Source organism: Lissotriton vulgaris, chromosome 11 (genome assembly GCF_964263255.1).
Source record: "Lissotriton vulgaris chromosome 11, aLisVul1.2, whole genome shotgun sequence".
NCBI classification, from domain to species: Eukaryota; Metazoa; Chordata; class Amphibia; order Caudata; family Salamandridae; genus Lissotriton; species Lissotriton vulgaris.
Window position 1 is genome coordinate 1,004,798,140 of NC_141699.1, and position 22,386 is coordinate 1,004,820,525.

The 22,386-nt window shown below is 40.9% G+C and overlaps 1 protein-coding gene across 2 annotated transcripts in view; it reads left to right on the plus strand.

The window, feature by feature from the left end:
- LRRC31 (leucine rich repeat containing 31) overlaps nucleotides 1-15,793 on the plus strand; it is a 60,274-nt gene extending 44,481 nt beyond the window's left edge. For both annotated transcript variants that reach the window (XM_086944303.1, XM_086944302.1), the window contains exons 7-10: nucleotides 3,769-3,936; nucleotides 4,863-5,030; nucleotides 9,676-9,843; nucleotides 15,389-15,793. In XM_086944303.1, the coding sequence (XP_086800429.1) occupies nucleotides 3,769-3,936; nucleotides 4,863-5,030; nucleotides 9,676-9,843; nucleotides 15,389-15,705 (821 nt within the window). In that variant the 3' untranslated portion in view covers nucleotides 15,706-15,793. The remainder of the gene's footprint in view (nucleotides 1-3,768; nucleotides 3,937-4,862; nucleotides 5,031-9,675; nucleotides 9,844-15,388) is intronic.
- Nucleotides 15,794-22,386: the final 6,593 nt, after the last annotated feature.

Consider the following 22,386-nt stretch of genomic DNA (forward strand, 5'->3'; position numbering starts at 1 on the left):
ATACCAAAATACCCCTAAATCTCTGTCACAAAAACGGTCCCTTTCCTGGTCAAGAACAAATCACTTACAGACACAACTTAAAAAAAAAAAAAGAACATCTACTCTGGAAGATTTTTTGGGCCATTCTCTGAAGTTGTTGGACTCTGTGCCTTTGCCCACAGACAAGCTCACTCTTCCAAAACCACTTAGGTAGTCCACGAAAAATTAGATTGAAGAGGAATCCCTTGACCACTCCATAACCTCTCATGAACCACAAATGCTATATGAAAATCCATTTGGCTGAATCTTATCTCTAGGCCAACACATGTAGTCTGATTACAGATCCTACATTATTTTTTAAATGGCCATGCCTGTGAGAATGCGAGCTGCTGAAATATTGCGAAACTCATGATGTAAGCAAACAAAGCCACCACCGAATATTTTCCCTGCAGTAATCACCCAGGGTGGCACATGTCATCATAAATTCCTTAAACTGTCTATGCTCCCTCCCACTAGTTGTTAAAATTATATTAGCTCTTAAACCTTCTATCAAAATATTATGTAGCGCATTGAGTTGGGTAAAAATGATAGCCTATCGTTAAGGGCCAAAATGCCCACAACTGGCTCTATGCACGATGCATTACATATAATGGAAGGGATATGCTATTTCCCATACCTCTAATTAAGTCAAGGTACATGATACCTGCTGTGTCTCTGTGCTAGTCTGGTACCATCACATACACTTTTTCCTATTTTGTTTTTGTTATTTTTTTGCGACTTTTATGAGCTTGGAAAAGTAGAATGCTCTTAAATCCTTGTTTAATCTCTTGGCCAGTGGAGCAGTGTGGAACCCTGCCCATGAAAGGGCATAGTATTGACGCAGAGATCCTGCACCAAAAAACAGCCTTTTCACCCAAGCAGAGAGAAGTTTCCTTGTGTAATACCTCTTTGTTAGACCACGTCACCTGCTCCCGTCAATGTATGGTCCCACTCAAGTGACTGGAAATCTTACAAACTGAGACCCATGAACTTCTAAAAAAAATTAAAGAAAAGCATTTTATAGATGCTCTCCTTTTTAACCCTTTAAGTGCTGATGGCGGAACCGCTCCGTCATCAGCTACGGGTGAGCTGTGCTGATGACGGAGCGGTTCCGTCATGGCCCGCTCGGCGCGAATTCTGCGCCTGCGCTGACGTTCTATTGAGCGGGGCGGGCCATGACGGAACCGCTCCGTCACAAGCACAGGTCAACCGACGCTGGTGATGGAGCGGTTCCGTCACCAGCATGCGGCCGCCCCGCCCCCTTAGCACTGCGGCGGAATAGCCCCCGCAGTGAAGGGGGTTAATTAACAGGACGTGAAAAACATATTTCGGCAAACAGAAAAGTCCAGCCGTGGCCTGTGCAGGTAAGAGCAGTGGGGCCATGGGTGTGGGGGGTGGGGGCAAGTCGACAGACGACCACAAGGGAAAATTAATTATTTATTAAATTTTCCCTCACCGTCAGCAGTCGAAATCTCTCCCCCCACACCCGGCCCCACCGCTACACCACTCTTACCTGCACGGGCCGCGGCTGGAAAAGTCAGTGGGATTGGGAAGCTTATATCTTAATCATTGTGGTTTAGAAGTGACAATGGTTACTGTGTGCCCTAACATCTCTAGTTAGTGGCCACAGTTAGTTTTAATAGAGAAAAGTGGATAGGTTTTCTACTCATGACCTCTAGGCGTAGCATCAGTGAATTCCGGCATTTGTGGAACAACATTGCTGTAAAAGGTCATCTATCACTAATACGAGCCCAGATTTTCCGTGAAAAATAAGTGCCAATATACTCTTGTATATATTCAGTGGTAGTCTCCAGTCCCATGATAGCAAGTATAATTGTAGTGTGCTCAATGGACAGCAAATTAACCTCACCGTTCTGCTCATTGCAACCTTTCCTTTAACCCGTTTGTTGCTTCGAACGTTCTGCGCCAGTGCTGAACGTTCGGAGAAACAGGTGCGGCCGCGTCGGCTAACGGACGTGCGCAGCACTGGCAAGGTATTGCTCACGACGATCGTTGGCCGACGGCAGCACTAAAGGGATTGATAATCGATGAACATAGTATTTGGTTGCAGACTAGAGATGCGGTAGGCGATCTTAAGGGATTGAGTGAAATTTCCAAAGAATCCAGCATCTACCTCATGCAGCAACAACCTCTTTTATTGCATTTGTTTGTGATTGATGAAGTTGTCAGTGTCTGGCTCCTTGAGAAGATGAATAGCTGAAACAGGTCGGCAAAGTATTTGAAATCAATGCAACATGCTCTTTTAAGAGTATGAGGAACAAGCGGTACAAGCAGGCAGTGGCATGCGCTACAGTCGAGGCGAGCGTATTCTCTGCTGCGTCAACCCGATAGGCTCTTACACTGTGCAAAAAGAACTTATAAGAGCTTCTGACCAATATGGTGAGACAATGTATCGGCTTCAAATTTTCTACAATCTCTGTGTGCCCTATCAGATCTTGAAGTTGATTTTGATGTCATAAATAATACCGCCAGGGCCAGATGTACTAACATTAGGAATAGCGATTTCCAAATTGCGATTTTCTACAAATCTCAATTAGGAAATCGCTGTTCCTAATGTATGCTGCATTTATTTTTACATTAGTGATTCCTAGTGGGTTGCAAATCAACCTACCTCATGAATATTAATGAGGTATGTCTCAGTTTGTGACCCTTTAAGAATGTTAGCCATCACAGGGATGGTGGCCTGCTGGGTCAGCAGACCACCATGTCGGCGGGTGCTTTTACATACAGCAATTCTTTAAAAGAAAAGAAATTTATGAAAACAGGATATTGTTCAAAAGAAAAAAACTAAACGTTTAAATTCATTTTGTTTAAGAATAGGCAATGGTCACTTAGCCCATTGCCTAGGTTTAAAATTATATTTTTAACATTCTTAAAGGCAAAGGGGTGTTTTGGAGTCCCCTCCCTGCTTACAAATGACTTACCACCTCCCTTGAGGAAATGGTCAAATATTAACAGTTTGCAACCAAAATTCGGTCTCAAAACATTAACACATACCTCTGCGATTCGGCATTTGGAAGGGATGCCCTAAACACGCCCCTTCCGAATACCGAATTACAAACCCAAATTGAGATTAAGTAGGTAGATTCACAGTTTGATGGTTGTACATATAAAAAAAAAACATTTTTGTGGTCACAAACGGCCCGGTTCTATAAATGCTTCATACATGTGGCCCTAAATTATACATACAATTCATGTTGTTAAAATGCATTTTTCCTCATTAATGAATCTGCATTCTACACTCGGGTATTACCATAATGTTCCCTCACAATTCACAGTACCACATAGTACAAAGGACTTCGGGTCCTTTACGGACCCGAAGTATTGCAGGGTCCGTAAAGGAGGCCGCTCTTTTCAATGGAAGTGGCAGGACTTTGGAATAAGCTTCCCCTTTCACTTAGGCAAACCACCGATCTGTTGACCTTCCGGAAGCAACTGAAGACCTGGCTGTTTCAACAACCAGCCTAATTGTCCCTTCTTCCTTTTCTGTTTTCTCCTTTTCACTTCTCTTTGGTGCTTTTAGCTTTTGGGTTTTTTCTGTCTTAGCTCCGGGACACTCTTTGAGTAGCTGTGCGCTCTATAAGACTATTTTAACATAACATTTTAACATAACATAAAGTCATACCCCTGCTTATGTGTACTAGGAGGTCAAATTTTGATAATGTGCATGGACATCTCCTGTCAAAATGTTTGAGTTAAATGTATCAACAGCCAGCCTTGTTATTTTAGGTGCTGCTTTCAAGAACTTGACTGAGCTGAGAAAACTGGATCTTTCTTCTAATAAGGCACTTGGTGGAGGGTTTCAGAATTCAGCTGCTGAGTTGAGCACACTCAAACTACTCCAGGTTCTGGACTTACACAAGTGCGGCATCACAGAAGATGACATGGCGGCGCTCAGTAAGTAGTTTTCGTTACGTGAAGTTATAAAACCAGTCATAAACCACAGCACATAGGTTTACGCATGACGTTGATATTTTATTTCATTTATATATGTTTTTATTTTTCCATTAGAACCATTTTACAACATGTCGTAATTGGTGTGCTTAACACCATGGCAGTGATAAAGACAGGGCTTTTGCACCTCTTTTAATAAATGTAGATATGTGTATAGTTATCCATTTGCACACTTTATACAATTCTAGTGTTAGCTAAATTACATATTCATATATGTTATAGTCGCTTTAATTCTCTAAAAAGAAATGAATAATACATTAAGAAATTGATTAATAATTTATTTTTCCCACACATGCTTCCGTCCTTCAGTATGTCTTGCAAATCCAATGCAGATCAGTAAACTTTATTGTGCCATCTGACTTACTTGTGCCTGCTCCATCTTGGTGTAAATTGGGTGTGTGAATAAATTGTATATACATGTCTGAAGCTTTATGTATAGCCTGAAAGTTATTACGGTGTTGGGTGTTTGCATTGCACGCACTGCCAGGGCCGAGGTATTTCCACGTCACTTCACGCTGTTGGGATATGGCTTGCCACCACAGTTTTAATTTTCTCTAAAGTATATTGAACACATTTTCTTATTTATGAGCTCTGCTCACAAATAGATAGCGCCACCATGTGGTTGACTGTCATAAATACGTGCTGGTGTGTAGAAATACGAGCCGGTGGTAAGCATAGGCACACACTGGAACAAATTAAGCACTGATTGCACAAGTATATACACACACACACATGCACACACGCGTGCAGACACATCAATGCTCGCTTTCTCCTGCAACAAAAATATTTTGCTTCTTTATCTCACAATAAAGGTTACGCATTAGACGGAGTTTGTCCACAGTGAAGTATAACGTGATTTGTCCTTTCAGCCCAGGTGGTACCCCTGCTGTCAAGCCTTGAAGTCCTGAACATGTCATCCAATAGGAAGATCGGTGGCTCCTCCCTTAACCTGTTCAGCAGGCTCCGGTTTTTACCGAAATTAAAATCTGTGTGCGTCAGCCACTGCGCTTTGACTGAAGAATCCTTTGCAGCACTAGGTATGATTTTGAAAAAAACTTGTGCACATAATGGTTGAAGAACGAAATAGGGTGGATTAATTGTACCCCCTTTAACAGTGCTTAATTTGTAAAATAATGAGTGCCGGTGCCCAAAGCTCTGCTTAGAAGCCCATAGCCGAAGATATTAAATGTCAGCAAGCTGAATACCAAGGCTGTGTAGTCCTGAATCCACCTCAGGCACAGGCGTGCAACACCCATTGGGCAGAATGTTTCCGGTCCAGGGAAGACATGGCTTGGCAGTTCATGCTGGACTGTTCCCATGAGGCACAGGGTCAAGACTGATTTGCATATAGCTGTGTCTGAACTGGGGTGGCGAAGTGAGCTAAATAACGATGATGGATCCAACCCAGATCTGTGACTGGGGGTGAGTGTCTGAAAAGTTTCAGCGCTCCGTCCATCATCTCCTTGTGTTTGCTTTGTTAGCCCTAAGTTGGCAGGGTATGCCCAGATGTTGGTCACTTGCTCACTTTGCCACTGGATTCAAGCTAGCCTGGCTGATGAGAGCTGTTAGTCCAAAACCGGTCCCAGGATGCTTGTTTCTGGTCCAGGGAAGACATGGCTTGGCAGTTCATGCTGGACTGTTCCCATGAGGCACAGGGTCAAGACTGATTTGCATATAGCTGTGTCTGAACTGGGGTGGCATAGTGAGCTAAAGAACAATGATGGATTCAACCCAGCTCTGTGACTGGGGGTGAGTGTCTGAAAAGTTTCAGCGCTCCGTCCATCATCTCCTTGTGTTTGCTTCAAGTAGTGTGACCAACTGTCTGTAAATTTCACGAACCGTCCGTGATTTGGATCTCACATCTGTTTTCCGTGATGATCCCTTTTACGGACGCCTTCTGTCCGTAATTTTAGACACCGGGGAACATCACTGTTCCCCTGCGAGAAGCCTCAACTTCCTGATGGGGCAACCTCACACTCATCCTCAAAGCACAAGAGCAGCCCTTCCCCGCCCACTGTCATTCTTTGTGCCGGTTGAGTGTCACATACAGAATCACAATGGGCCAGTCTGGGCTGTTAAAGCATGTGGTTGGCCTCGCCCTGCCTCGGTCTATGGCAGGGCATTCTGTTTTAACCGAATATAAAGAAAAATGTTGCATCTCATGAAATAAAAGAAATGTACAGATTCCAGTTCATGAAAAGAAGCCGGCGAAAGAAGTTAAAAAGAAGGGGTTATGGTTCTTTCACAGTCTCGTCATTTTCGGACTGAAGCATTTTTAATATTATATACAACGAAGCCATAGTTGCTGCTTTTTTATTTTATGCAACTAACAACTATTGACAAAGCCAATAGTCTTGGCTTGTTGTAGGTGTGATGTATTATATATCTGGATGCAATAACAGAAGTAGCAGAATACCAGTTGGGCAGCACACTATGCTAAGCACAGATTTTAGCTACTGTGTTTTAAGCCACTCCCTTAATTACATTGGACACGCCCTTTGGAGATACCCCAACATTTTTTCAACTCACTTAAAGCCATCAAAATAACACCATGTCACAGTCACCTCAGATCCCGGCAGAGGGCATCATGCATAACTCATGACTTCCAGTTTTCAGATTGCCTATGTGCAGGGGCATAGTGAACCTTCCCCCACCCCACCCCATGCTCTAGGAACTATAACACGGGAGGCATTCTTGATGGGCCTTTTCTGTCTGCACCTCTACAGACAAAGGCTCAGCTCATAATTAATGTGAAAAGGTGGGTGAGTAAGTAAGAGAAGGAATAGGTAAATGGCTGAATGGATTAGTGAAGGGATAAAAGGATGAGTGAAAGGGTGAGTGGATGGATAATGAGAGAAAGGATGGATGAGTAAGTGTAAGGATGCATGAGAGAAATGGTAAATAAATAGATGTGTGGGTGGAATGGTGGCTATATGGGTAAAAGGGTGGATGGATGGGCAAAAGGGTGAATGGATGGGATAAAAGGGTGAATGGATGAGTAAAAGGGTGGATGGCTGGGTCATAGGGTGGATGGATGAATGAAATGATGGATAGATGAGTGAAAGGGTGGATGATGGGCGAGTGAATGAGCGGATGGATGTAAGAATGGATGAGTGAGTGAAAGGGAGGGTAGATGGGCAAAAAGGATGGATGGATGAGTGAAAAGGTGTATGGATAAGAAGAGTGATAAAAGTCAATGGATGGATTCATGAGTGGATGGATTGTTGGGTGGATGGGTGGATGGATACATGACCGACAGGATGGATGGGGGAATGGGTGTATGAATGAGTGAAAAGAAGGATGTACGGATAGATGAGTGAAAGAATGCATAAATGAGTGAAAGGGAGGGTGAAGAGCTGGAAGAAAGTATGGATGGATGAGTGAAATGGTGAATGGATGGACAAATGGACGGATGAGTGACAGGGTAAATGGATGAGTAAGTGAAAGGAGGGCTGGATGGGTGAGAGGGTAAATGGTTGGATGGATGAGTGAATGGATGAAAGGATAGATGAATGAGTGAAAGGGTGGATGGAGGGAAGGATGAGTGAAATGATGGATGGAAAGATAGATGATGGGTAGGTTTGGAAATGGTTGAATAGGTTTGGATATGGATGGTCATACAGCTACTAAACTTCCACCCCAAGAAGTCTTTATTTCATATGTCACACGTCATTTGCTTCACACAAGAATTCAATAGAAATCTGCAAACATTGTTATCAGTAAATACATTCTCATTCTTCGAGTACCGTTGCAAATTAATTTCACGAATGTTATTGCTATTTAATAATCTGCTCCCATGTGTGTTCAGGGGTATGTTGCAGGTTTGCTTGTCAGCCCTGAGCTGCCATGGCATTTATTCCCTAAAATGGCAGCTGGGGTGTAGTGGCATCAGAGGTTGTTCCCTTTACACGCGCTTAGCTCCACAACAGTTATTTATTTTCTGCCCAGTGGCTAGGTAGAGGGACTGGATTGTAAAAAATACATAAGACTTTTAAAGCTCTGTTTATTTTCTGATCCTTTCACTTAGACAAGGGGTACAGAGTGCAGTGGGATGAGTGCCAAGTGGAAAACTAGGTCAACATCGCTTACCCTTGGCAATACCAGATTGACACCCATCTGTGATGTGGAGGTATCATCTATAATCAAGCTTGTGTGCTCTATAATCAAGCTTGTGTGCTCGGTTTGTATCCTTAATGTATGTTATTAGAGCAAATCTTATAAAACATGGGTTGTGTTTCTTGCTAAATGACTACCCAAGCATTTCAAATTCAAAAATAATAGTTGTCACAAAGTACCAAATAATATATATTCAGCCTTCTTTGTGCTCTGGAGCTAGTATATGTGGCAGCCTACCCCCAAACAGCTACAAAGATGTTTACTATACTAACATCATATTCAGAAAAAATCTTGTAGATTTCACTCAGCCACTTTTAGGAGGCGTTCCTACGCTGGAACCCCCCACCCACGCAGGAACGCCTCCTTCTGGCGCAGGGCTTTACAACGTGACGCATCTCCCAGATGCGTCACGTTGTAAGTACCCCGCACCATGGCGCATCTTTTGCGCCGCTGCTGCGTCACAAAAGTGATCCTACGGCGGCGTGAAAGGGCCGCAAGGGGCTTGTAAATCTGTCCCCAAGCCCTTTTCTATCTCAGCGTGGATGGCACTGTGCTAATCTTATGCTTAAAGACTTTGATAGAAAAACAGAAATTTGAGGTGAGCAGATCTAGAGTGTCGCTGGTGTTGAGAGTGCTCTAATAGTAGCTGCTTTCCACCTAAACTCGAGAACTACCCAGAGTTCTCTAATTCTATATATATATGTATATATATATATATATATATATATATATATATATATATATATATATATATATATATACAATGTGTTCAATAAATCTAATGAAGTCCTGATGGTGCAGTGAAGGCACAGTGACCTGTGTTTGTGTTACATGAAATGCAGAACCAGGCTGAAATCAATAAAGGTTGTATCAGTGATTCAATCAATTATATAATCGTTTATGTTCAGAATGATTTTATTGAAACAATATGCAAACAGAAGAATTAGACAAATACAATACAAAAGAATAATTCTCATATGCGTAAATAATGAAATTGCGAACATAAAATGCAATAATCCAAGGAATAGGAAAGGGGGAGAAAAAGGGAGGGAAGGGACGGGGTAGGGGACATATCAGAGAATCGTAAAATACAACAAAATAGAATCACAATTAAATTGAATTATATAATCTTTTAAATGTCATTAGTGAAGTCATTTGAGATATCATGGATGTTATATGCGAAGGCATGAGCACTGCGTGGTGAGGTCGTAACTCACCATAAGCTGTGAGGAACCGGCGTTTGTAGTGATGCAGTCAAATGCAGTTCAAGGAATAGACCCCATAGAGTGCAGGATTGGCAGGTAAGACAAAAAGAGAATGTGAATAGAGCCAGGTCAGGGTGCATGTAGAAGAGAAGCGCTTGGCATCTGAAGGACTACCCACCTCACACATTTAATAACTGAAGAGATACAACCCAGAGCACCATCCTGCTGCAGAAGGAGTACTCCGTCATTGTGACGGAGTACTCTTCCCGCCAACATATAAATCAGGCCCTTAGTCTCTAACATTGAGCAGCTGAATCATTTTCATGGAAAATAATTTTTTTACAATAATCTCTCTTTACAGCTGAAGCGCTGTTCCATCTCACAGAGCTTGAACAGTTAGATCTCTCTTGGAATAAATGTGTTGGTGGACGCCTAACACAACTTTTGGACGCACTGAACCATGCAACCACATTGAAAGAGTTAAAGTTAAGCAGCTGCAACCTGGTGGATAAAGATGTGGCTGTTCTAGGTTTGTATGTTTATTTTTGTTGATGTTTAGTTTACTTCTAAGGTGCACGACCGCCACAGCATGCTGGCGCCTTGTCATTACAGCCATGGAGGACTGAGTCAAGTGTAAGTTAGTGGCCATCGTGCATCAGCACACACTTTTCTGTTGAGCTTGATCACCTTAGTACTGGTATGAAACCATAATATTGAGTTTTGATTATAAACATATATATTGACCACACTCTATCAACCTTTAGCATATCATGAGGGCAAGTAGCTGTGAAATTAGATTAGTAGTTTTACACTTCCCTGGATACTCTTACCTTGATAATACAGTGGTAGTCAATATTCAGGAGTTGATATTTGTACAGGTCAATGTGTCTGTCCTCCATAAGTTGGCACGCAACCGTATTACTGTTCTGGAACATTGTGTCAATTATATCTAATGCTTGTGCAAAGGCCAACAACCATCCAATGGTTGCACCATATAAAACGCTAGATGGAAATACCACTTGAGAGGAAAATGGCTGACTTGTTTGATTCTGATGTAGTGATAATATTCCAAAGAATGATTTATTTCTACAGTTAAGGGGTCTGTGTGAGGAGGGCCTCCAATCAAATTGCAGCTGCTATGTCTGATCTTTTCATGTTTACAGAAGCATTCATGGCATTTATCTATAATTAATTAGGATTACAAGCCCCTTTATCAAAAACACAGGAGGAGGCATTGGCCATTGCTTAGGTAGTTGAGCGTGAAACCTGTTGTCCAGACTGCCAGAATTTACATTTCCAATTGCATACATATCACTAATAAAACAAATCTTCAGATATCTTTGTGCATAATTAAATTGCCTATCACTAACATTAATAAAATAATCCTTCTTAAAGTCAAACAAATTGAAGGTCAAGTTAACCTCTTATGGTGCATTTAGAAAAACAAGAGTGATTCACCAGGCAATTACACAAACATTAGGAAAGCCAATAAATAAAGCTGTTTTAATGAAGCACTGTGTTATTCAAATATTCCGGACTTCAATAGCTGCCATTTCCTGATTCAGGTTACAATGCGCTAGGCCATTACTTGAGGCCCATCAAGTTAGACCGATGCTTTGTGTGATATACTGCAGCACCTTACGCCATTACTAGAGGTCCCGTAAGCATAACTGGCTGCTTTTTCACAACACGCCACCTCCGGTCAGGAACACTGAAGAGGTGGTAGTAGGTTAGGTATGGTTAGTTAGGCATTTTAGGTTATGTATGCTGTGATAGGTAGGTAATTTATGGTAGTTATTGTATTGTAGATATGGCAGGTTACGTATGGTAGCTAGGAATGATAAACATGACAGGTTAAGAATGTTTGTTTAGGTCGACATTTTAGTTATGGTGGTGGATTAGGTATGTTGGGTCGGTATGTTATGTTAGATATGGATTGCAAGGTAGGTTAGAGAAAGTAGATTAATTAAGATGAGTATGGGAGGTAGGCATGGTAGGTTATATATGGTATGCTAGATAGGCAGGTAGGTAGTTTATGGAAGTTAATGTATTGTAGACATGGTAGTTGGGTATGGTAGGTTAAATATGTTAGATAGGTATGATAACCACGAGAGGTTAAGAATGTTTGGTTTGGTCGATATTTTAGTTACGGTAGGTGGATTAGGTAGGTAGGAAGGTGTGTTAGGTTAGTTAAGACGTGCAAGGTAGGTTAGGGAAAGTAGATTAACATGGGTATGGGAGCAGGCATGGTATTCAAGTATTGTAGGTTTGGTAGGCAGGTATCGTAGGACGGTAAAGTATAGTAGATTCGATATGGGGGTAGGCTGGGTAAGTAAGGTGTAACATTGACAGCTGTCTCTAGTTTTACGGATTACCAGTTACTTTATAAACGAATCAGCTTCCCATGAAACACCCAGACAAGTCACATCAATAGTCCAAAGAACAAGTCCTGACCACTGGCAGGGAATATGAAATGTTAACATATCATACATTTAAAGAGCATCTCCACTGTGCGCGTGTTGTTTGTGAAAATTCACCAATAGAGGTACCTTCTACAGTTCAGAGTTTTAAAAGTTTAGACAGCCTGTGCTTCTGTGTTTGTCACAAGTCAGAGTAAACATTGAAAGCAAATCAAACGATGACAGCAATGCACTGCCTCGGTAAACAAAGTGCATTAACCGGATCATGAGCTGAGATGAAACATTTCGATGGTACTTTATTCTTGTGAAGACTGAAGGTTTTCCTATCAGTTCCCATTCTTGGGTTGTCCAATGTTATTTAGTATTTCATGCACTGCCTTGTGGTATTCCTCCAGTATTGACAACATGAACTCTTTTTATACAGGGCACCGACACCGTTGATGTCTTCAAGACTGAAGGAGTATCTTTATATTCCCGGGGTGCCCTTGTTGCAATTAAACTGTACAAGTACACAAAGGAGGTGGGAGATAATACAAAGCAAGTCACCCTGGCTGTGAGATATTCAGAAAAGAGAGAGGAGGGGAAAGCAAAGCAACTGGTAATGGTAAACAGCCTTTACAACGAAACTTTTACAACGCACTACCATTACAACGCAAACCATTACAACGCATTGCGCTGGGGGCGCTCTAGGGTAGGGAATAGGTTTAATTTACTATCCAACACCTTCCCTACTATCCACGGGGACTGGAGTTGGAATAGTTAATTAAACTATTCACTATCCAGCACCCCAAAGCGCTATGCATTGTAATGGTATGCGTTGTAAAAACTGGGTTGTAACGGCATGCGTGGAAGCATGCGTTGTAACGTCATACATCCACTGGGAATCCGTGGGTGCCCTTAGTGATCTCCCTGACCATGAGGCACAACATATTATTGCTCCTGTTTGTCCCACGTGCCTTGTTTTTTGTTTATGTTCAGCTTAGTTTCTCTTTTTATCAATTCTTCATGCTTGGGTCACATGTCTTGTTTTAGGGCGGCCATTTATCCATCAGGTACGCTGACCGCAATCCATCTGTCACTTTGACGGACTCTCGCCCGCCATATTTAGAGGTCACTACCGGCCTAGCAGTGATATCTCTGCCTCCGGAGGACCTGCAGCCATGGCGGGTCCTCTGAAGGCCCTCCCACATTTCCTCTGAGACGTCTATCTTTTCAGAGGGCCGCACACCGAACATTTTTGTTTTACAAAAACAAACTCCCAAAGTTGCAAACCGTTCTTGAAATAACAAAAAAACTCCCCGGCTGTGGGGACATTTTGGTTATTTTTCTGTCTGGTACCAACATGGTTCTCCAAGTGGAGACAGACAGAAAAAAACAAGGTCCTCTCTAAATGGAGCACCCGGTCTAATGTCCTTATTCTGATGGGCCCCACTCCGTCAAAGTAAGCTTTCCAATGACAGAGCCAGAGGGCCCACAGCTGTCGGAAAGATGGCGGTCTGCCAGACTTTAAATAGAGCTGGTGGACTGAGGGTTTGGAGGACAGGGTAGTTCGTTACGTGTGTGATAGAGGACCCTGTCCGCCAACGACTAAATCAGACCCGTAGTTCTGTAAAAGGAGTGCTTCAAAACATGACTCCTGCTAAACAAATCAAAATCACAACCAGCCGCGGCCCGTGCAGGTAAGAGTGGGGGCGGGGGTTGATTTCAACGGATGAGGCAATGGAAAATTAAATAAAATATTTTCTCTTGTCATTGTCAGTCAAAATCCTCCCCCTGCCCCCGCCCCCAGCCCCACCGCTCATACCTGCACGGGCCACGGCTGAGCACACCGTAGTGAAAGAAACAGCCAAGGTGTTCTTTTCCCTTCTTACCTTTCCAAGCAGACAAACAATACAAAGATCCTGGGGTAGCCAAACTGAAAGGCCACTAAATAAATAATGCAGGGCAGGTGCCTCGCTATGTCTGTGTGTGCAGATTCACACCTCCCTGCTCCTCATCAAACATACATTATTTTATACAAGCCGTCAACCAGCGGTGTCAGAAAAGAAGAAGGATCTGGACATGTACTCCCAGCCTGTGATAAAAGTCAAATGCTATATAAACAGGAAATACATACATTCCTGTGGAGTGATGAATACAGGATAAAAAAGATTCTTCTCCACTCTGGATTAGAAGGATCGACCTCATCCAATCGGAACACTAAGAGACAGAAATGCGCCTGGGTGGGACAAACGCAATAATAGGGACGAAAGCTGTTGAATCAGGAGCAGACAACTGAGATAGACAATGAAGCTATCCAACCATACACGAGGGGCTGACCCAAAGCCCATTATATAATATGCACTGGAAACAGTAGCCCATGGCAACAGATAGCTAGTTGTTTATAGCAGAGACCTACAAGGTATCTGAAAGTATTTATTTTTGCCAAACAACATTAGATTCTACAAAGACAAAATACAGCAGCAGAAAAAAACAAAAGATCACATTACACCACAATAAAACGCTACCCAATAGATATGCACACGCCTTCTTGTCACACCTTACAATATCCACACACCTACATTTGAATACACAGGTAAAATGTGTTTGCACTCTTTAACTTAGCTTGAAAGACATGAAATAGAAGCAGTCCAAAATTATTTTTTGATCTGGATCATGATCTTTGCCACAGTTTTGGGTTGACTGATGTTTTAAATAGTGGTAGGGGTGTCACAGCATATGTTACCACATTAGAAAATGATAAATAGTTGTTTGTCACTATCAAAGGAATATGCCGCTTTTGCTGGAAAAGTAACAATATTTGTTAACATCTCCAAAGTAATTAAAGAGCACAGTACTACACAATACAATAGCATAATGCAAAGCAAAATAACACACAAAAAAACATAACAAGGCACAACACAACAAAACAGTTGAAACAGAATGGAACACTACAGCCGTTGTATAACACTAAAATAACACAACAAAAACACAACACACAAAAAACACAACATATCACACCACAAACAAAGAATCTAAGCTACTATTCACAAAGATTCTTAGCCATTGTAAATTACACAAAAGCAGGACTCGCTTTGCATGTTATTGCATATTGTAAGTTAGAGCCATTTTTAATGTACCTCCCAATAAACTGCTTCTGATATGTTTTTGCAACAAGTCACTAACTTCATGTTGTTGAGTTACATTTGACAGTACATATTCTACTCTTTCTAGGAAAGAGCAAGATAATAGGGGCATGATTTAGATCTTGACAGACGAGTTACTCTGTCACAACAGTGACAAGATTCCCATCCGCCAAAAAAAATAATCCCATAGGATATAATGGAATTTATATTTTGGCAGAGGGGATATCCATCACCATTGTGACTGAGTAACCCATCCGCCAAGATATAACTAAGGTCCTAAGTGTTTATGGGGTTTGTCAGATGGGTGATGGTGTGACCATGTTCTATAACAAATACATTATTTTCTGTAGTACGTTAAAAGGATATTGCAAGTTACCTTCCATGATCTTGTTCCTCTGTAATCATGGAACTCCTTGGCGACTTGCAATATGCTTAATAAGTTTGGCAGGGGGTACTTTATCCGATATATAATGCCACACTATGTCGTTTTGAGAAACGCACTGATGTAAGAAATTCTACTTTTTTGCAGCATCTCTTGCACAGTCTGGCCATTTGGGGAAACTGGAGAAGTTGGATCTTAGTTACAACAACACAATATCTGATGATGGGTGGAGCAGCTTTTTCCAATGTTTGAACATGCTGACAGATCTTGCGGAATTAGATTTTAGTCTCCAACCCTCATCTTCTCAGGAGTGTGGAGTATGGATCAGCAGCTTATTGGAAAACGTGAAAAAGATGCCTAAACTGGTGGAGCTGGGCATGCAGAGGTGGGCTTTCACAGCGGCTCAACTGGGTCAATTAGAATCTTTTAAGAAGGACAACAAAAGAAACATTGAAATTGACTAAGAACCTGCACTGGTTTCAGTACATGATAAATGAAAAGATGCTAGATAGTGTGAATTAAATATGAAATAAAGGTTGTAATTCCAATAAAGTTGGCATATTTCCACTTTTATTAAATATTTCAGTTGGTGACACAAATAGTATTTTTGAACATAGTATGTTGTTACTGATGAAAATCAATATTGTGTTTTCATTCTCAGTATTTAGATATTGGCCAGGTATTAATGTGAAATAATCTCATGCACGTTAACGATTTTCTAACTGCCCAAGAGCCTTCTCTAGTAGGTGTACAATGGCTCCTTTTTATTCTCTGTCATTCAACTCTGTACTTCATAGCATGTCTTACACCACAAACAGCAGCTAATAAGAATAAAATGAAGCCCCAATGTGTATCTACCATAGGTTCCTGTGTTATTAGGTCCATAGGTTTAAAAATACATCCTTCCTTGTGTGGAATGGCATGCATTGGTATGCTATGTTATGGCTTACATTATAAAATATAGTATGGTATGGCCTGTCATTGTATGCAATAGTATGGTATTTGCAGTCCTTGTATTGTATGGTATTGCATGGTATGGGTATGGTATAACTTGTCATTGTACAGTATGGTATGATCTATCATTGTACAGTATGGTATAGTGTGGCCTGTCATTGTATAGTATGGTATGGTATAGCCTGTCATTGTATAGTATGGTATGACTTGTCACTACATAGAATGTATGGTATGGTATGGTTAGTTACTGACTGTCGTATAGTATAGTTTGGCTTCTCATTGTATAGTATAGTATGGTATGGCCTGTTATTGTATAGTATAGTATTATATGGCCTGTTATAGCATAATATGGTATGATATGACCTGTCATTATATATTATATGGCTTGTCAGTGCATTGTATGGTATGGAATGGTATAGCCTGCCATTGTTTGGTATGATATAGTATGCTTGTCATTGTATGGTATGGTATTATATAGTATGGGATTATATGGTACGGTCTGTCATTGTATGGTATAGTATGGACTGTCATAGTATAGTATAGTATGGTTTGGCCTGTCTTTGTGTTGTACGGTATAGTACGGCCTGACATGGTATTGTGTGGTATGATATGGTATGACCTATCATTGTATAGTATGGTTTGACATGGCCTGCCGTCGTATAGGATGGTATGGTAATCTTTGTTACAATTGACACATTAAGCTAAGGTGGTAGTGCAACAGAAGCAGCAAAACATAGAAAAAAAGTGCTTTACTATATAATGTTATTTTCACGCTACATAAACAAATTTAAAACACACCCTGTTTTTTGCATAAGCACTGTAATCATGCCCAAGACATCTTATAAGTCATAAAATGCATGGCAAAAAAGCACTTTCTTACAAAGTAGACAAATGATTACTTAATAGCGTTAGTATAAAGCCAATAATGTATTTTGAAATGATTGTTAAAAGCATCGCTACCAACATGTGGCCTGCTAGAGTTGCTATGCTGCACCAAAGAGTAGAAGGGTACAGGATGAAAGTTAAAAGGGAACAAACACGGGAAAAGAGTAGGTGAAAACAACACCACAGACAAAACCAGGAGCAAGTCAACCAAAAAACAAATTTACTGTTACTAAGTGCTGCAAGTAGAAGAAAAAAAAAGGCTGAGCTAGAAAGCAGAAGCAGCGGAAGGACACTCTCCATAAAAGGAAGCAGTACTTGGTCCATGTTCCAGGGATGGGAAAACACATGAACAGAAAGTGAAGTTAGCACGTACTGATCATACAGGAGCCAGCAGATAAGGCTGTAAATGAAGCCAACAAAGTGTAAGCAATGGAAGAGGTCAAAACTTCCTTTAAGCTAACAAAATGTCCCACAAGGGACAGCACGCGAGAACAAAAAATTGATGCGATAAACCCTCAAATGCAAAACAGTTTTAAGCATGTTGTAAGTATCACAGTTCTAGTTTGTGACATAAGAATTACACAACAGTGTAGGCACAGTTAATGGAATAACTCTGTGAACTACATGTAAAACCCTCAAACAGTTTATGTGAGATTTCACTTGCGTAATAAAGACTACGCCCAGCCCTAAACTAAGGACCCCATTAGAAGTGCACCGGTGAAGGGGGTGAAAAGTCTGAAAGAAGCTGAAATCTTCATGAGAAACAAAATATATGTTGTGTTCCTGTGGATCTTGCAGGTTTTGATGGTGGGGTGGGGGACATCTGTTACCAGGTAATTCTAGGGACCTCATAATGAATCCCTACTATGTTTCTGGAAAGCTGGCACCTACTATTACTACTGTATATCTCTTTAAATTCTAATTTGATTGTACTAAACTTCAGAAAGCTGATGCTACAGTTTGAACAGAGGAATGTGGTTGTTTCATGGTCAAATGTATTGTTGATTTAAGTTTGAAAATTGATGTGTCCGCCAAGATTAATTTAGATTGCATGGACTGTTTGACTATTTCTGTTAATGATGCTTTTTCACCCAGCCCCTCCAAAGTGTTTTTGAGAATCTAATATTAATTCCATGAAAATTGGAACATTATTAGACTTATGGTGCTTCACGGTCAGCTCATCTATAGTAAATGTATAGTCAAGCAGTAAAAGTAGATGGCTTGCATCTCGAAAGAGAACTACTTCATCATTTTAGACAAGGGGGCTCCTTCATTAGAGATTTGGCTTTGTGTCTATCGAAGCCTGTGCCTCTCTCTCCACCATCCATCCAAGGGGTGGGTTTAACGTGCTCATAATTGTATACTTTGCACTGAAAGGAATTACAGGACTTAGCTTTGTGTGTTCTACACATAGCTTTACCCATTCCAAAGAAGTATTGTATTTTACTGCAACATTTATATAGCACTTACTATCTCTATTTGGGCGCTGAAGCACTAGCCTACATGGATAGCACGCTGCACAATGTAGGCTGTGTGGTTGGAAGGGTGTTGCCTTTCTTTTTATCCTATGTGGGAAGTGTTTCCATGTTGCGCGTGAAGAGCACACAGGTGCGGTTATCGTGGTAAGCGATGTAGCGCTTGGCAGTGTGATGGAAGAGCGAGAGACAGGTACGCAGGTTATGGTTTTCAGTAAACTGGCAGCTTTGAGCAGCTCTGCAGATCCCTTTATAGTATTTCTTATTTTCATCGTCCACTTACCTGATTACTGTACTGGTCTGTCCATTCTGGGACATTTTGCTTAAAGTTTATAGTCTTGAGTAGGTACAGGTTGGAGGAAGACATGCTCAGAGATCTGCTGGGATGGACTTAGTTACTATCATCCTGTATCTGACTGCCATTGTGAGATGTCAAAAGTTGGCTATAGCATAACACTAACTGGGACACACAGTGGGGCACTAAGTCAGGTATTCTGCTGGCCAGCTTCATGTGACAGATCTCTTCAATCATTCTGTGCCTGTTCAGTGTGGGATGGGTGGTTTATTGCTGTGGACTGGTAGAGCACCAGATGATGGACATGACCTGGAGCAATTTTGTCTTATGGCAGTGCCAAGCAGTATAAGGAAATTATTATGCAGTCTGTATGAACTATAATCATCTGTCCAACCACTGAGTGTTATGGTGTTAGTGTGGGATACATATTGTATTGTAATTGCATCTACATAGCATTTACTTCCACTGACGCGTTTTTGTAGAGCTTTATGTTAGGCAGCATGGTGGTCCGAAACCTAGGGTTAGAAGTTTTTTTTCTTCTCATTGTTGGATATTGGGATTAGTTTTACATCATTCACCGTAATACACAGTAATCTGAACATCACCCCTGCCTTCGATGGTACACAATTTATTTATGGGTAGTCGGGGAACTGAAGAATGCTGAAAGATATTTTTTATAACCAGTAGACTAAACAATCTGAGATGTGTAAGGTAGAATTTGGGCTAAGAGGAAAAAGAGACATAATACTTCCAACTCAGGAACTGGACAGTGTCTACGGAGAATAAAAGTGCAAGGACAGTAGAGCGAATGTCCTTCGAAACATTGTTCAGTTACGACTTCCCTGGAGGTCTAATTACTAATATCTAAGCAACCCTTAAATCATATACCAAACAATCAGGAGAGGCCATTTATGCACCAATGGGCAAAGATGTCAGAGAAAAACATAACAAAGGGAGAATGGAAAAGACTATAGAAAGGCATACCGAAAACCCATAGTGTCCAGGGGAGGGGATCACGGTATAAAATAATCTATAATTGGTGCATGACTTCCCCCACAACTTAAACGGCTTTACCTACAGAGTAGGGGTATGTTTGTGAGGCTGCAATATGGAAGGAGCAAGGATCCATAGTTGGCGGGCGTGCCCAAGTATAGAGATTTATTGCAAAGACGTATTAAACCACATTAAAAGACTCATTTAATTCCTCATACCAAAGAATTCTCTGGTGTTAATCTTGAAAAAAGACAAACTCATTTGGGAAGAGCTTTTCCAAAGAAATGGGCATTCATTTTGCAAATCAGCTAAACAAGAAATTCCATTAAACTAGAAGAAAATGACACCACCTGAAACCCTACAAGAAGACCGTGGCCTTAATGGCAATCGAAATTAATTCATAGGATCTAAGAGATTAGCAGGGAGGATTTAGTGCGAGTTGGGCACCACTCATATAACACTTCTATAGACCCTCGCCAGAGCTGACGTTCCAAAATATTCAATGCACCCAGATTGCACTGAGAATATGAATCAAGGACTCAAGTGGTAACTTAAAAAGGAAATTCAAGGCAAAAGAAACTGTCTATTGGTAGAGAACTTAAAGAGGTAGTACATTTTACATAATATGTAATGCTATGGTTAATAGGTTAGGGGGCTGGGCGGGCAAAACGGAGGGGAGAGAATGCCCGTTTTTGGAAAAAGAAAATACAGCAAATCAGTAGCACTTTACTCAGTAATATTTTATGGCTTCTCTTCTGTATTATCGTTGCTAAACCTAAAACAATTAATACAAATATGAGGCCCAATTTTTGAGTAGTAGTGATAGGAATAAAGGTTGTTTTCATGACAATCAATATTCTGATGATGTCCTGTATATATTTAGAGATTTACTTTATAATAAAAGTGCATGGAACTAAGTTGAAATTTTTGGGTAAAATAAACATTTTGGTATAATTGAGTCTATTGGTAATTGAGCCAGATAGGTGCTAATTCAGGTCCATTATTTAGTGACACTTTCAATGTAGATGGCAAAATTCAGCGCCACTGGTATGGAGAGATTGCACAGTATACTTAGCCCCAAGTTGTTGATTACATCCCAGCTATAATCCAGGTAGGGGAGTAAAGTGAGGCCAATCAGAACTCCAGCCTTCTAGATGTTTACTGCAATGAGTTCGATTATGTCTTTCTAATCAAGTATCTAAACTTCCACAATATCCTGTCATGTTTGTAATCATGACAGCCAGGGTTCAGACTCAATGGATCTATTGAGAAAGGCAGTGGCCATAAAAATAGAGAAAGTGGCACACTTTGTTTTTCATCACTATGGTTCGGCAAACAAGGACTGTCACTTCACTTAGGACAGCTATTGTATAAAAAAAGATGATTTTTTTTATTTCTCACAAACACTGAGATTCGAATTCTGGATCTGCTGGCTAGTAGATACACGCTTTTAACAAAATAAGCCACAGCTTCGCCTGGCTGAGCAGTTTTATAAAGTGTTATTGCCCTGATCCAGTCGTTTTCGGCTCAGCAATGTTTTATATTTTTGAAGCCTCGGTATGCATTCCTTTTCTGTCTTTTTTTTATTTCAAATTGTTTTTTATTGATTTTACAACAAGAATAATACAAAGTAGAATTATACAAAATAAATACAAAAAAAATTGTACAAAAAAAGTATGTAATACATAGTAAGTAAACAGTGAAAGTGACCTAACAAAAACTAAAACAATATCCTTATCATATGATGAGGTCAAGGCAATATTACAAAGGAGAGACAGCTAATAATCCAGGTGTGATGGAATAGGAAATGCAATTATGTAGGAGAGGCAACCGAAGACTATGAGCATCACAGATTACAACTTAGTTTGAATACATTGGAGGCAACTCCTGATGGGCTATGAATATCATATCCCTACGTATAATCTGTGATACCTTATAGGCGTACAAGGGAGGAAATAGTAAATTCACAGCGAAACCCTATATTGTATTAAGGTCTAATAACATTCAATAAAATAGGTCTTTAAGAATGAGGGGATAGGTGGGTAGACTTCCCTGAAACTAGGAAAGCATAATGTGTCAAGTACATGCCATGTGCTATAATGGAATGCGATACAATATGCACACGGCGGATCTAATGTAAAGGAGAAGGCGTCAAGGGACTTCCGCGATAGCCTATGTGGGGTGCGCCATGGAGAGGAATGCAGAGAGAGGTTATCCGCACCTCTGAGGAAGGACAACCATTCCTGCCATATACGGAATGGGACTTCTTTGGAGTTTTTCCATTTGTTAAGCACAACTTTACAGGCCAGTGTAAGCATGAGGTCTAGCAGGAAGCAATCATTTACATCTGGAAGCACTGGATCTAGAAAGCCTATCAGAATGTAGAAAAAATTCCCTTGGGGGTGTGATGTTAAATGTTTTGTTTATACATTCATATACTTTGTCCCAATAAGTTTGTAGGATTGGCGCTATAGAAGAGCATTTGGGAAAGGTCGCCGATATGTGCTCTGCAATTTCACCACATAGGATTCTGGCTGAGTTTA